The sequence below is a fragment of the Trifolium pratense genome, linkage group LG1 (assembly GCF_020283565.1).
Source record: "Trifolium pratense cultivar HEN17-A07 linkage group LG1, ARS_RC_1.1, whole genome shotgun sequence".
Classification (NCBI taxonomy): Eukaryota; Viridiplantae; Streptophyta; class Magnoliopsida; order Fabales; family Fabaceae; genus Trifolium; species Trifolium pratense.
In genome coordinates this window covers 51166047-51182330 of record NC_060059.1, presented here as the reverse complement: position 1 = coordinate 51182330, position 16284 = coordinate 51166047, and the positions used below count along the sequence as shown (strand labels likewise).

The 16284-nt window shown below is 33.4% G+C and overlaps 1 protein-coding gene across 7 annotated transcripts; it reads right to left on the bottom strand.

Annotated features, from left to right (window-relative positions):
• Positions 1–997: 997 nt before the first annotated feature.
• LOC123903289 (protein TRANSPARENT TESTA 9-like) lies at positions 998–10984 on the bottom strand. 7 transcript variants are annotated; one of them, XM_045953240.1, is made up of 20 exons: positions 10534–10984; positions 10297–10348; positions 9752–9828; positions 9525–9658; positions 9260–9356; positions 8957–9014; positions 7800–7908; positions 7583–7703; positions 7296–7485; positions 6384–6709; positions 5955–6043; positions 5293–5348; positions 4318–4383; positions 4031–4171; positions 3769–3874; positions 3408–3482; positions 3238–3287; positions 2380–2536; positions 2126–2292; positions 998–1743 (listed from the first exon to the last, which is right to left on the bottom strand). In XM_045953240.1, the coding sequence occupies exons 1-20, from the start codon at positions 10752–10754 to the stop codon at positions 1468–1470; spliced, it is 2568 nt and encodes an 855-aa protein (XP_045809196.1). In that variant the 5' UTR covers positions 10755–10984; the 3' UTR covers positions 998–1467. The 7 variants fall into 7 exon arrangements, 6 of the variants coding, with proteins under 6 accessions (XP_045809196.1, XP_045809195.1, XP_045809197.1 ...); XM_045953239.1 differs by having other exon boundaries at positions 7296–7488; positions 10534–10855; XM_045953241.1 differs by lacking the exon at positions 10297–10348 and having other exon boundaries at positions 7296–7488; positions 10534–10817.
• Positions 10985–16284: the final 5300 nt, after the last annotated feature.

Sequence of the window (16284 nt, the reverse complement as noted above, 5' to 3'; positions counted from 1 at the left end):
TGAAGGTATTAGAGGATGTAAACATTAAAGACGAAGGAGCGGTGTAAGTATCAATACCGGTCTTTGGGTTGGCATGTCATTTGCTTTGCAATGATGAACGTGATTTAGCAATTCAAGATAGTCGCAATTGTTCAACTACTTGGAATTATTCAAGAGTTGAAGACCAAATGGAATTATTCAACTACTTCAAGATAGTCGCAATTGTGTGCAGAAATACCTTGTTAACAAAAAAACATGATCAAATGGATATATTTATTGATAAGTGTATAAAATTCCACGGTGGGTGCAAATGAACTCTATTATAAAAGATGCAATAGATCGGAAGGGAAGGAAATTAGTGGTATCCAATTTGTTTTTCAATATCACCATAAATTAGACTAATGTATTATTTTATTTTAAATTCGACTGTGTAATATTGAATGTATGTAATTTTGGGTTAGTAAATACAGGAGTTACTTTAAGATCCAGCATACCAAAGGGGCAAACATACTGGAGATCAGAGTACAGAATCAAAACCTATGCTAACATTAAAATGTAATACTAGACAGTGGACAGTGAAAATGATAGCAGCCAATTTTATTTTATTTTTCAAACTGTCAAAGTTAGAAAGTTAGTAATTAGTTGTTAAAGTTAGTATTTTTTTTCTCCATTGATAGCAGCCAAATATTTAAAGGAATTACAGAAACTTTGTATTCAAGTATTGCAAACAATCACATTTCTACATGAAATCTGATAAACATCTGTTAGAAACATATATGCTCAAGAAATATGCTTTGATACCAATTGTAACCGATAAAATAGATTCTAGGGACGAACCGGTAGAATTAAGTCTCAAAGTAGAAATTCCAATGGTTTGAATAGAATTCGGTACAAATGAGAAAGATTATGCAAAACATAATATTAAATGGAAGAGTTTTTTTAGAGAAGAAGATAATTTGTTGAATATTGAATGATCGTTAAAATAAGGCATCATGCCTTTAAATACAACCCTCAAGGCTAAAATAGTAAAATGACATAAGATAAACAATTATTTAAAATAAACTACAGAATGATATCACAGAATTTCGAGGGTCACCGCCTCCCAATACCAAAATGGCCCCTTTCTCAAACACCCCTTCTATTTATAGGCAATACCTCTCATTCTCCTAATTAATTAATTCTTACTCTAACTGCAGACTGCAGTTACATATGCAAGTTATTTTCTATAAAAATTGCCTACTAATAATAAAACTACCTACTAATATGAACCGACAAGGCCCATTATTATTGTTACCCTAATTAAAGGCCCATATCTGACAAAATATTGCACACTTAAATATCAGTTATTACATGCAGCATAAATTTTATCTTATTTACAGAACCCAAATATAAGAAAATTAAGAAAGGGAACAATATGAAGAATGTGAGAGACAAATTCTAAGAGGGAGGGGGGGAATTGTAAAGCCACAGTAAATCATTACCACAACTTTAACTACCTTTGTCTACAGCTAATCCAAGATCTTTCTGAAGTAACGGATCAAGAATGTACTCCACGGCTGATCTCTGCTTGGTAACTTCATTTAGAATCGCCAATTGAGCTTCCTCGCATGCTTTTGCATTCGGGAAACCGAGAATCCATCTCCCATCTTTCAATTGATCAGGCATGCTCAGGTTGTTTTCTCTAGCTTTAATTGTATAAAACTGCGGGTCAAAATTTCTTATTCGAAGAAGCAACCACGAGGGATGGTCTACTTCAATTTTAGGCTGTATCAAAAACAAGAAAAAAATGCAAATGAAACATGCTGAAGAAATAAAAACATGACTCATTCAATAACTAAAGATCAATAGCTATGATATGGTTGTTTTTCTTGATATATGAATTTTAAAAGAGAAAAAACTGAGGTGCAGCAAAATTTTAAGTCATTAAGTATTAGTAATAGTTTTTCCACCTTTGATTTAGTACAGTTGATGGTTCAATGAACCTATCAAACACAGAAAAGTAGAGGTTTTTAACAACATAAACTTTAATGCAACACATGACAATAAGATCAAACAGTTTCACTCTTTTTAACAAAATTATAATCAAACATTAAAATTTCAGAAGCTATTCTTTGGCCAGCAAAATGTTAAGACAACATCGACTTACACATAACCCTGCCAGTGGAGCAATTGCAATCACAACTCCATGTCGACTGCGGAATGGGTGTTTCTCTGCAAGAAGTAACTTTCCGATCATTCCATATGCCATTGGTATTACATATACATCCCTAATTTCAGAATTTGAAAATGCAATCCGACATGGAATTCCACATTCTGCAGAAGTTACACAGCGTTAGAAATTAAACAAAAAATAACAATTGACGCCAAAGGCACAACCAAGTTTAAATATATGATGCCCACCCAAAGAAACATTGGACCCAAAGCTAGCAGATGAAACATCTGAAGTTCGGTTTGCTCCAAAATCATTGGTAGAACTGGGAATAGTGTTCAACAATGGCTTCTCAACCAATACACTTTTGAAAATAAATGTGTTCAGCTGGAAGTGAAGAATGAATGCCTGAATAAAATATCAGAAGTTGCTTCAGTAATTTTAGAGATGAGATACTAAAATGCAATATGAAATTAACAGCAGCCTTTAAAATCAGGAAAATACATGCACAAATCATGAACTCGTGGTACTTTCCGATTACCGGTTACAATTACATTTCAAGCATTTGTCAATTTCATCTGATCATAGGTTTATTGCTTGAATTCAATGTGTAATTACATGTGATCTCTATCACTTGAACTCTCATGGCTTGACTAATCAACTAGAAAAATATCTACCATTCAAAAAAGCATATGTTGAGCACTAGACCAGGGATGTACCTGGTAAATATGGTTAATACAAAGGTGAAAAGTAAAAGTCAATTTAAATTTCTTATCCGCATTGAAAACAAGCACCCATTCAGTGTTTGTAGAAAGTAACGAAATGATGAAATAATAAAACCAATAAGGGTTTTTCTAACCTGTGCAATTGCACAGGATAAGCATCAGTATTTAATGCCTTGTTTTGTGGATTTTCCAAAACTCATTGATGAGTGAATTTTTTTTCTCTCTCTCTCCCCCCTATTTTTTAGAAAAAATTCAATCATCATGAGTTTTGGAAAATTCACAAAACAAGGCATTAAATACCCATGCTTATCCTGTGCAATTGCACAGGTTAGAAAAACCCAACTAATAATATGAAAGTCAATTGAACAGAATAAATAACAATACCTTGATTGCATTATCCATCCTTTGCCAAGCAAAATATGAAGATGTTTCTCCTGTCATAGACATCAACCAATATACTCTTGATGAAATCGTAATCGGTACTTTATACGGTTTAATATCAACCGGAAAATACCATTTCATTAAACGAATAGTTCATGCAAAGATGACAATACCGTTGGTAGATTGTTGGTGAAGAACAAGCTCCAACATAAATAATGGATCTTTATATTGGGAAGATTGTTCAAGAGCTGCATGCAACATAAGGAATGAGCATTAGAGGAAAATATGTATAATCTGTCGAAGATAATTTATCTTTTGTTAGCACGACAACCACCACGCCTAATCCAAGCAGACAGGCTTAGCTACCTGAATTAAGGGATGCTATTGGACACAATCAAAAAATAAACATGTCAATGATTCAACAAGAATTTTGACTTCCTGTTTTTTGTTACAAAAATATTTATGCAATTTCTAACTGATAAAAAAATCAAGTTATGCAATACATATATTAAGCATATACTAACTTATAAATACCTCTTAAACAACTTTCCCATTCATTTCTGAGAGCATCTGGAATATGATCAAACCAAATTCCATCAAGTTCTTTCAGAAAGCGTGCACGAGACTGATCATATGAAGTCTGCCAATGGAAACTAGAAATTATAAAACTTTAGAAACTTTGAGTGTGTAAATACAATTTGATATTTGGAATTAATAATGGCATGGATAAGTTATTCCTTAAAAAAATCATGTATTGCCACAAAACTATGGCTTTTCGAAATTGTTGAATACTTACAGTGAAAAGGAGGAGATTATCACTATTAAGTCCCTCTCTGTTGAAGTTAAGTAGCTTTCGTAAGCACCATCCAACATGCCATTGCATCATTGCAGAGAGGGATTGCTGGAAAGCTAAAACCTTCAGGAGGGCATTTACAATCTGTCAAATTTAAGAGGACTTGGTTATTTTGTTATCATTTGGTACGCTATACAGAACCAAATTTAACAACATAAAAATTACATAACAAATATAATAACAAAGAATAATTTTGTTAAAGAGATTTAAAATAACATTGTTACATATACCATAGGCATAAATCTAAAGATACTACCATCCGCAGGCTTAGAAGTTGACGCACCATTAGCTTGCAACTGAAACAGACAAAGAAGATGAAAGAAAAAGAAATCATATTTATTGCATGGTTCATTTAACACCAACAGCTTTCAGTTCAATAATAATCAAGGGAAAATTACTTTAAATATAGTTTGCAACTGAAACAGACAAAGAAGATGAAAGAAAAAGAAATCATATTTAATGCATGGTTCATCTAACACCAACAGCTTTCAGTTCAATAATCAAGGGAAATCATATTTAGTAGTGAGGGATTTGGGTAGTATGTTAGAGGTCCTGGTTTCGATCCTCAACTTCTTTGTAGACAAAAAAAATATACAAAATCAAGGGAAAATTACTGTAAATATAATTTGTGTAAAAATGAATTAAGTGAATAATTAACCCATTCAATAGGTAAATTTGTTCAGATAGTTGAGTGGTATGTAATATAATTAGTAGAGATTTGTTTCAATAATTCGGACATATTTGGTTAAATATGATTTATACAGTTTTTATTATATTTTAATTCCTTAATCAGGACTGGTGTAGTCTATATATGTTTTGTAATCAATTTCTGTACACAAAAAATAAGAAATAAAATTAATGCAATTTTTACCAAGATCCCCTTTCTTATAATTTTCCCAACAATAGGATTATTAACTAGGAAGGAAAAAAAAAACTAATTTTAAAAGGATAATTGAAGAGAAACATGTCCACCTCAAATATGTTAGTAAGCAAGAACAGAAGTCATAAATGAATATGTATGGAGGCAATATTGTACTTGCTTACAGATATCTCAGCATGGTTAAAGAATTCTAACATTTATTCAGCAAAAAATACTTCGTTTCTAGTATATACATGATCCTTAACATGGTGTGGAAATGAATGTGCTGTAGTATGCCATTCTAAAAGTTTATGATCCTTTTCAGTTCAATTCAATGGATACTTACCATAACATTCCCAGTCCCATATAGTCCTATCATTGGAGATATTCTAGAATCAAGATCTGCAAAACTTGCATGAAAAAGCAACAAACAAATAATTCAGTTACGTACTAAAAGACAATTGCTAGGATACATAATTGAAGGAAATAACAATAACAAGGATTATTTGGGGAATTTGGAAGGCAAGGAATGATGTTAGCTTTTCAAACGGTAACAAGGATTATTTAGAGGTGGAGAGTATAAAAGTATTGTCGTGGAAATGGAGCTCGGGAAAATTTAAGCTGCACCCTAGTATGTTTTATGAGTGAAGTTGGGATCCGTGTAATTGTTTGCCTCGATGTTGATTCAGGGTTGTCATTGTACAGGTTTCAGAGGTATGAGTTTCTGCTGTGTGGTTCTTGTGCTGCTGCTGTGTTGTGCTCCTGTTGCTGTTTGTTGTGCTGTGTGTGTCTGTATTTTGTGTCTTTTGATATACCTTGCTGTTTGGTTTATTGGTGTATTTGGTGTTTTCGTGTCTTAGTGCCTTATGTTTGTGGTGCATTGCGGTTTTGTAGTATTTGTTTCCTTTTGTATCTTGTATCTGCCTTTCCTTCGATACTTCTTTGTGTTCATAGTTTGAGCTTTAGAGATTAATAAAATTAATTGCCAATTCAAAAAAAAAAAAATACCTTTACTTTCTGCCAAAATGAGCAACAGAGATACAGATGGCAACAATAGGCTGCAATCCTCAGAGAAAACAAATTCAAGTATTCCTCTCCTGCAACGATAGAAACTTCATTATATGTACACTTTGGTTACCAGGATCATAATACATAAATGGTCAACTACTTCTGCAGCATTACTATTAATCTGGGAATTTCTTTTATCAACATTCACTATTCTTCCAGTAACCTGACCCTTTCAATATGAAATAAAGTTTTTATCTCATCTCCCACACTTTCCCCTGGATCTTCTTTCAGGCATATTATATATACACAAGCAAAAGGAAAGTAATGGATTGTAAAGAGTGAAGACATAACAAAACAATCTCAACACTATAAAGTCTATACGGAATTTACACATAACAATGACAAAATATGAAGAACAAATATGCCAACCTTTTGGAACAAATTTCATCGGCACTAAAACCAGACATGACATCTTCCCCATGAGCACCTAAATAGTTCCCAGTGATGCTCTCAGCTCCATTTAACTCTGGAGCATAACATATAGTACTTTCAATTTCACTAAAGCACTTTACAAAAGGTTTAATGTCATCATGGCCATCAGTAGCATTCCCATCACTTCGAATTCTCACATTTAAGTTCAAAAAATGATAAAAGAATATGACACATGCCACATTATTAATCATGCTTCTTCCACCAACAACTTGAAGAAGGCGGGATACAATATATAGTGAAGTGACAGCAGATAAACCTGACTCCTGGGCAAAGATAATGTTTGAATAAGTACATCATGTGATAAAAAGTTTAAATAAAAGTCGTGTGAAAACAGCAACTATAATATAGGAGTTTTCACCAGCAAGAACAGAACTATGGGATTTTTGTTCATTTCCTAAAATTTCTGTTAGTTTAATTTGTTAGCAAAGAGAAAATACTTTTAAAGTGAGTCAGTGTGATGGAGAGAAGATAAATACTAGTTAGGGATGATGCACTTCAGGGAATAATGAAAATAACCCTTTTGACATTTTCATTGTTTTCAGAAATGCAAATAATTGTTCACTTGAAGACTCTTTTCTCCTTGTTAACAAGTAAAACTAATGCAAATTTTAGAAAATGAAGATAGAAAATGTTTTCACTAAGTAAACAAGCCCTGCAGTTTTGAATACCAAATGAAGGCATTCCCATTCTACCATACAATATACTATAGATTAAATATTCAAGATTTGGCGGGAACGACCTGATCATCATTAACAGACTTGAACATTAAAGTCAATTTAGAGATGGTACAAAGCTAAGATAAACTAAAATTAAAGGTTGACTAGTTTACAGGAATTCTTCTCAGCTTACATCATTATTCTTCAAAACTAGTAATGAGATTAGTACAGGAAACACAAGTCCATTCAGCAGATTTTCAGTAACCAGTCCTGTCAAATGTGGCTTGCCAACACTAAGAATGTCTTTGAAGTAGTACAGTTCGTCCACAATTTTATCAGATTGAAGAATCAGCCCATTTCTTCTTTTTTGATTCTCCATCTCCCTGCTTCAAAGTAGCGAGTTAGATCTTCAGAAGTTAGAAGTATCCAAGGGCATATGCAACAAGAATTATCTCTTTAAAAAAGTTAAAGTGAAAATACCCTTTATCATGGAGAATAACGTCTAAGCAGAAGCATAGATCTCTTAATCTATGAACTAGGTCAGAGAAATATTCGGAAACTGGAGGAGTCAATATAAATTGATATACCATGTCATCACTAACTGTAGAACCAAGACAAAAGCATTGTAAAATTTAGAAACAGATTGCTCTAGAGCATATGCATATAGGAAGTTCCAAGTAAAAGAGCAGCCACATACCATTGCATATATTGAGAACCAATGAACGTATTGCTGTTTGAATCATCTTTTCCTCGTGATGAGCAAATCTTAAAGCCTCTGTGTACAAGGGAAAGGAGACTACAGCATCCTGCAGTTGAATGTTGACACAGAATCTTTAAAAATTCCTTGCTGAATTCAGCTGGACAAAAAGAAATCTCCATCACAAGTTAACTGACAATAATGTTGATGATAACTACAAAAGACATAGATAATCTCTATTATTATAGAACAACAATGTATAACTACAAAGATCTGCACAATCCTAGACCTAAGGCCTCAACAATTTCTCAAAAGACAAGAACTATTTCCATCTCAGCGTCTCCTGGAGCCCTGGTGTTTTTGTTTTTCACCATTCCCTTCCATCACTGCATTCCTGGTCATTGGTTTTCAATCCTCCATTTTTCCTTCTATTCTAGCTCCCAAGATCCTCTTTCCTTTTCTTGGAACCAAAATGTTCTTCCTTTAATTTTCTCCTAAAACTTGCAATCTATTTCCTTACTTATCCAATTATCCAAGAATGTGCTGCTTCATTTTTTCTAAGTCTAACCCTTACACTTTTTGAGTCCTTCAATACGCAGTTACGCACTACCCAACGGTCACAGCTACTGGTTGATAGAAGCTTAGTATGTTATGTTATTAGAGAGAACAGGCACAGTCTCCCTGATTAAATCAACATTGTTGAACTTTGAGGGTCAGCACCTCTCTAGCCTAAAGATCCCAACATTTTCTTAAATGACAAGACAGATCTCCCACTTAAACAACATGTTTTATTTCTTCTAACAATGTCAATCCAACTAACCTATCAAACTAACAAACTCTCTCACTAGCATATATTTAATGCTAGTAGAGACCTAATAGTAATGGTTTCTCCCTTTCATCATGTTCACAAATAGTAAGTGAAAGGTTTCACACACCACTATGCAAGGCAGGAAGCACATATGTAATTTTCACTGATATCTTTCTCAACTAGAATGTACTATTAAAGTATCTTTGATAATGACAATATTGGATTAATGAAGTAAGATCCCCGTTGATGTAAGTTGAAAATCGTGGCCTAATAAGTGCCTTTCAAGAGTGAAAAGATAACTATGTTGATCTAAAATACACCAGAAAACTATTTATGTGTTTTAGCTTACCCCATGAACCTTCACAAGGAGGCAAAGTGTGTCCTTACTTATTTTACCACTAATTGCCCTGCATGAAGAAATAAACCAAAAAAAAAAATATACTTTCTGATTAAATTATGATACAGAAATGTCATAAGCAAAATATTAAAATCACAATCTGTACCCTTCCGAATATTATTCGGTAACCAAGTAAAAACGAAAAAAGAGAAAACTAGCAGAAAAAGGTAGAACTAATAACTGCATGTCTCTATCGATAAAGAATTAAAGATAAATGACTTCCAACAAATAATGAGAACCAAAAAGAATCAAAACCTTAGAAAAGACACATAGTACGAAGCTAAGTCTCCCCCGTCAAATTTGTAGGGATGTGAAATAATGCTGTTAATATAACCATTGCTGAAGCAATAGTCTGCAACATGCAAATATGAAATACCAATTTATAGTAAGTAACCTTCAGAGTAACACTTTGTTTTGTAAAATGAATATTTCATTTGGATATCAATTTATGTATAAACAGCTAAGACTTAGAAGTTAACGAGTTTTAGCCAGAGACATCAATAAAGATTAACCATCTTACAAATTGCTTGTTCATTATCCATGTTTTGAATCATTATGCTCAGATACTGCAGCAGCGGTGCCTCAATCTTTGAATTTTCATTGGTCTTAAGCATGCGAACAAACTCCGCAAGCACTTGGTACTCCATGAAACATCTAAATGTTTACTATCAGTCACAAATTACCGAAATTTCATCACAAAAATAACAACAATATCTTAAAAACAAAATTTCCACGACAAATTCATACTCAAAAATCAACGGATCTTGTCTATCACCATAGGTTACTATCTCCACAATACACTGCAATAAATCAACCACAAATTCCTGCAAAAAAAAAAACAGCAATCATAATTACATTGTAATTTTCTTTGAATAAACCAATTAATTGGTCCCTGACTTCATAAAATACTCTCGAATAGATGTATGACTTTATGAATATTTCAAAAAGGTCTCTGACCGTTTACTCATATTAGTCCATCAAATAATATGTTAGGGACTACAATAAGAATAAGTGAAAAACCTTTAAGGACCAAATTGATAAGTTGTAAAATATAGGGACTTAGTTGATAGTAAGTGTTTAAATATAGGGGCCAATTTGAAAGTTTGATAGTAAGTGTTTAAATATAGGGACCAATTTGAAAGTTAAATAGAGTCGGCGACCTTTTTGAAATATTCATAAAGTCAGTTGCCTATTTGAGAGTGTCTTACATAATCATGGACTAATTCGATGATTTCCTCGATTTTCTTTCTAAAAATAGGGAATGCACAAACAAATTCACTTGTATTAATTACCCTGTTATGCTCGTTCACAACTTTGATTTTCTGCAATTCACTAATTACACATCTGAAACAACATCAAATTCCAAAATCCATAAGCATAAAAAAATTCATAACAATCCAATTTACACGAAACAAAGTTCATGCTCAAGAAACAAGAAAAACCTAAAAATGCGCAATAGAAATTACTTATTACGAAAAAAACAGAGCATAAAAAACTGAAATGAAACCCTAACTAACGATTGAACTTACCTGAAGTGTTGAACGGAGAAGCGATCGATGGATCGCCAGAAAGAGGTGAACATGGTGACGGTGAGAAGAGGAATGAGAATGAAGCGAACGATGAGATCTCGTTGTGGAATGTGAAGGCTGAGAAATGGTGTTGGTGTTTTGCATTGTAGAATGAAAAAGGAAAAGGGAAAAGTGAATGGTTGAATTGTTTGATAGTGGTTTTTGAGTTTGGTAACAACCATTCAAGTATTCAACAACCTTTCAACGTTTGAAACTTGTGTAAGTTTAATTAATTAACCATGCAGAGCTACTTGCTGCAGAAGATTCGTGCTGGGAATGGGATTGGAAGCGACTTTTTTTAGCTTTTTATTCTCTTTAAAATGAGAAGTTGGGCCAAACACATTTTTACTAAAGCTCTTAACCATAAAAAACAGTTTTTTTTCAATGTGCAAAATTGTATAAAAAGAGATTCTAGGAGAAGAGGTTGAAAACTACTTCTTGAAAATTAACTTAAGATATAGTACTAATTATGTCTTTTTTTTATAGTACTAATTATGTGCAATTTTAGTTATATTTATATATTGTGCATTTATATATTTAATTTTAAATTTAATTTTTAAATAGCGTATCATGTTAGTATCGTATTGAGAATTTTGAAAAAAATTTCGTATTGATATCGTATCGGTATCGCGCCACTTATCTGAACTATGATGCTTGTAGTGGATGCAAGTACTTTATGGTACTTAATTAGTCTTGTTGCACATGAAGGATTCAAAATTGCACATGATGGATGGTGTTACAACTTATTTATATGGATCACTTAATAGTGATAATTACATGAAGCTTGTCGAGGGATTTAATTTGTCTGAGGTACATAGTCCTGAATATGGGAAGACTATTCCATCAAATTGAATAAGTCTCTCTACGAGCTAAAATAATCTGGACACATGTGGTATATAATCACCTTAGTGAATATTTGCTAAAAGAGGATATATACAAATGGCTTCATTTGTCCATGTATCTTCATAAAAAAAATTGGAAAAGAATTTGTTATAATTTTCGTGTATGTTGATGATATAAATATTATTGGAACTCCTAAAGAACTTCCACTACTAGAAAACAAGGTTTTACTGGCGGCCAAAAGCCCTCAATAATGCATAATTTTCGTCAAAATTACATGCATTACTGACGGCCAAGGGCCCTCTGCAAATAACTCGTCGGTATTGATTACTGGCGGCCCAGGACCGTCAATAACGTTACTGACGGCCTGGAGACGCCTATAATGACCATTCGAAATTCAAAAAACAATGAACATTTGTGACGGCCTGCAGCCGCCAATAACGGAATTCGAGGGTGAATTCCTGGGGACTGCAGCCGTCAGTAAAGTTGTATTAATTTAAAAATAAAAATAAAAAATTAATTATTTAATTATTTAAAAAATCAATATTAATAATATTGATTTTTAAATAATTAAATTATTAAATTATTTTTTTAAAATTCTAGTTTTAATAATTTAATTTTTTAAAAAAAATATACTGCATAATAAATAATTAAAAAATATTAAATATAATTTTATTTTTACAAAAAAATATTAAAATTTAATTAAAAGCATAATATAAATACTTAACATAAGCATAATTAAACATAACAATAATATTGTCATTACAACCAAGCATAATTAAACATACCATCACAAAAAAAAACAATTAAACATAATAAATTGTCGTTATGTTATACAACTAATTAAATCAACAGATAATTAAAATTACACATCAAGGTCGGTCAGGCTGATTTAGTGGTTGCTTCCCCTTGCCACTGTATGTTGGCTCACGCGGCCTTCCTTGGCCTCGGCCTCTACCTCCCTCAATTATTCTTACTGGGGGAGTATCGGTCGCGCCATAGGAGGTCGTGCCACAGGCCTATGAACGAAGTTTCTGGCTTGATTGGGATCAAAGTTGGCTTGATTCGGGAAGAAATTGTCTTGGGGTTGATTGGGGTTGTCATGTGGGATTATGAAGTCTTGTTGATATAGATTTGATGATCTCTGTCGATGATATTCGGTGAAAGCAGTTTGTTGATTATTTCTACCGCTTCCACCACTACTGCTTCCACTTGTTTGCCCAACAGGATCAAAAAATTACAAATGAACTGGATCATTAAGCATTTGACTCATATCCTCTATGCTCATACTCAGTATTGGATCACCCTCTCGGTACTCCGGCAGCTGATTCAAATTGACCATGTTATTCAAATCTGGTCGATATTCTTGTTCACCGGCATTTTGATTTTGTCGTGCCGATCCCTGAGATGATGATCCAACCCCCGCCGCCCTCTGCTGCGCAAAGAATTCCTGCAAACGAAGTTCAACCCGTTGGTCCACCCGCTCATCAAGTGTTGCTTCGTACTCTTCGCGAACTTCTTCTCGAATCGTGGCCCTCATTCGCGCTAGATACTCATCATCGGTTTCCTCTCTTTGAGCTGGCCGAGAGCGTCTTGTACTCATACTAGATCTAGATGTGTAACTGACATCTCTCAATCCACTTGGGTCACTTTCATATAAAGAAGATGTAGACCCAGCAGCGAATTTGTGACCTCGATTCGCACCACCAGCATTCTTAACAAAAGCCAACGAAATCTTGTTTCGACGAACCTCATCACTATCTCGCCTATGAGGTGGTAATCTTTGTTGGTTGGCGTTATATTCTTCAACAAAAATTTGCGTCAACCTCTACAATAAATTAAAAAATAATTATAATTAATTAATTATAATGTTTAAATATAATTATAATGTTTAAAAAATAATGTTATAAGAAATAAATAATAAATAATATATATAAATACTTATCGAAACATCTTGCGCCCTTGTCCCCGTCCATTCACCGGATTCTGCATACTTGTGTATCAGTTCATTCATTTCCGTAAAGGTGGGTGGATGACCAAATTGTTGAATGAACTCAAGGCGAAGTGTTCCGGCAGATTTCGAACCTCCAGAGTGTACACATGCACGATTGGCTTCATCAGTATTTCTGTTGTTTTTGTTCTTCTGACATTTTGTCTTATACTCTTCCTCTTCCCATCTGAGGCGCAACAGAGGGTATGAATTACCAGCGAGCCAGAGTGGTGGTTTTGAAGGATCCTTTTTAACCTTTTTTCGTGCTTCAAAAAGTAAGGTCGACAGACGCTTGGTGGCTTTTTTGTTGAATATTGCCTCAATAGTCGCTGTGTGGTGATTTAGCCAAGTTACTTGTGACTACGAAAAATAAAGAAAAATTGTTAATAAATATATATATATATATATATATATATATATAGAGGATGTATATTATGATAATGGTAAAGATATATGAGAATATGAGAATGAAATAATAGCCATTGGATCAAAAATTGACGGGTAAGATTAAAAAAACTCATTATGTGCCTCTCTTACTCTATAATAATAATTATTATTATTATTTCTTTTAAATTATATCCATTTTCCCAAAAAGTTATAATCAGTGTACGAATATCAGTCACCGACCCAGACGCAACCGACTCATCCGGCGATGAAAGAGAAACACAACCTTTCTTCAGAAACAGAACAAAGCGTTTTATAAACCGTATTGAAATCGAAACCACGGTAAAACCAACCGTCAACAGAAAAAGACCTGCCGGAGAATCATCTGTTAAACGGCCGGCGAAGGCGGCGAAGGTTCCTATTGTCAATAACGGTAAAAAGTTCCGCGGTGTACGACAAAGACAGTCGGTTTCTATTTACGTTATATTACCTATATGGTAAAAACTTCCCTAGTCTTCTTCAACGCAATTTCCATCTATGTCGGTTTCTATTTACCTTGTCTCTTGACTTTTTTCTGCAAATTAATTCCCTCCTGGTATCTCACGCGTGCTTGTTTGTACTCAACTACTCATTCTATTTTTTTAATTTTGATGCAAAATATTGATTCAAGCCCTCTCAAATACTACAAGCTGTTTTGAAACAATCCAATTTGTCTAATTTCAAACTATGATTACAAAATAAATTAAATTAACCATTGCAGATCCAAACTATTTTGATACCATATGAGAAATCAATGAATTAAAATAAATTTCTAACACACAAAAAGAGAGTAGCCACACATGGTGGCGGTGTAAAAGGGACAACGAAGAGTCGACGGCCAATCTCAGGCGGCTGACCGATCTGGAACTACAAACATGGGTGCATAACATAAATTAGCAACAGATAAAGAATGTCCTTAGTGCCAGATCTGCACCGGTGTGCTGGTGGTGACTAGCGTATCATCGTTGCGTTGAATATCCTTCCTGGATATGCACCGGTGTGGTGATGGTGAACAACATATCATGATATCATCCTTGCGGTGACCGATGAAGAAGACTGAAAGGGAAAATGGGTATAAAAGAAATTGTAATAGAGTAAGAGAGGCACATAATGAGTTTTTTAATCTTACCCATTCAATTTTTATCCAATGGCTATTATTTATTCTCATATTCTCATATATCTTTACCATTCTCATAATATATACATCCTATATATATATATATATATATATATATATATATATATATATATATATATATATATATATATAGGGGTTTTCTAACTTAGACCCTAGTTAGGTCTAAGTTAGCAAGGTGCACCTTTTCAATTGGACCAAAATACCATTCTTTTAATTTTTGAAAGAATAGAGCAACAGGGGCATTTCTGTAATTTTACATAAAAAAAAATAATGACACGCGCCCCCACCTTCTTAAAAATTAATAGACGTGGATCCAGTGTCGCGCGCGTACGGAAGGACCATGGTTACAGACCGTTGATTTCCATCAGACAGCCAAGATGTGATCTCATTAAGGCTGTCTGATTGATCAGACAGCCCAGATCATCCTACCATCCTGTCTGCGCCACACTAGATTATAAGCTGGAGAGAGAAAATTTTACTTTTGAAAAAGGCAGCCACGTGTCAGCATATGACTGGGTCTGCCTGATTTTTTCCATTTTATGCTTTAAACTCGATTATTTCGTCGTAAATTAATTTTTTATTTTTTAATTTTATACCAAAATTCATAATTTTTTTTTCTCTACAAATAGAGACTTGGTTTGTTTGATTTGGACACCGAAAAAAAAACGCAATTTTTCACTACTTTAAACTCGATTATTTCGTCGTAAATTAATTTTTTTTTTTTATTTTTTATACCAAAATTCATAATTTTTTTTTCCTACAAATAGAGATTTGGTTCGTTCGATTTGGACACCGAAAAAAAAAACGCAATTTTTCACTACCTTAATCTCATTTTATTGTTTACTAAATACGTTACGTGTGTGTTCTAAACTCAACCAACCCACTGAAACCATTATACCAGGAAAATAGTAGATAATATTCTGGAACTTTTGGTATATTTTATGAAATTTTTGGAGACCTGAAACTATTTTTAGTTAATTAAATGAGATAAAACGATAATTAAAAACTAATGTTTGCTTCTGAAACCATTTATCTGGTACAATGGTTTCAGAGAGTTGTAATCTGAAACCATTTTGCTGGTAGAATGGTTTCAGTAAGTTGATTATTAGTTATTTGCTTCTGAAACCATTTAGCTTGTAGAATGGTTGCACATAGTTGTATTCTGAAACCATTTTACTGGTAGAATGGTTTCAGTGAGTAATTTATTAATTGTGTTTGCTTCTGAAACCATTTATCTGGTACAATGGTTTCAGAGAGTTGTAATCTGAAACCATTTTGCTGGTAGAATGGTTTCAGTAAGTAGATTATTAGTTATTTGCTT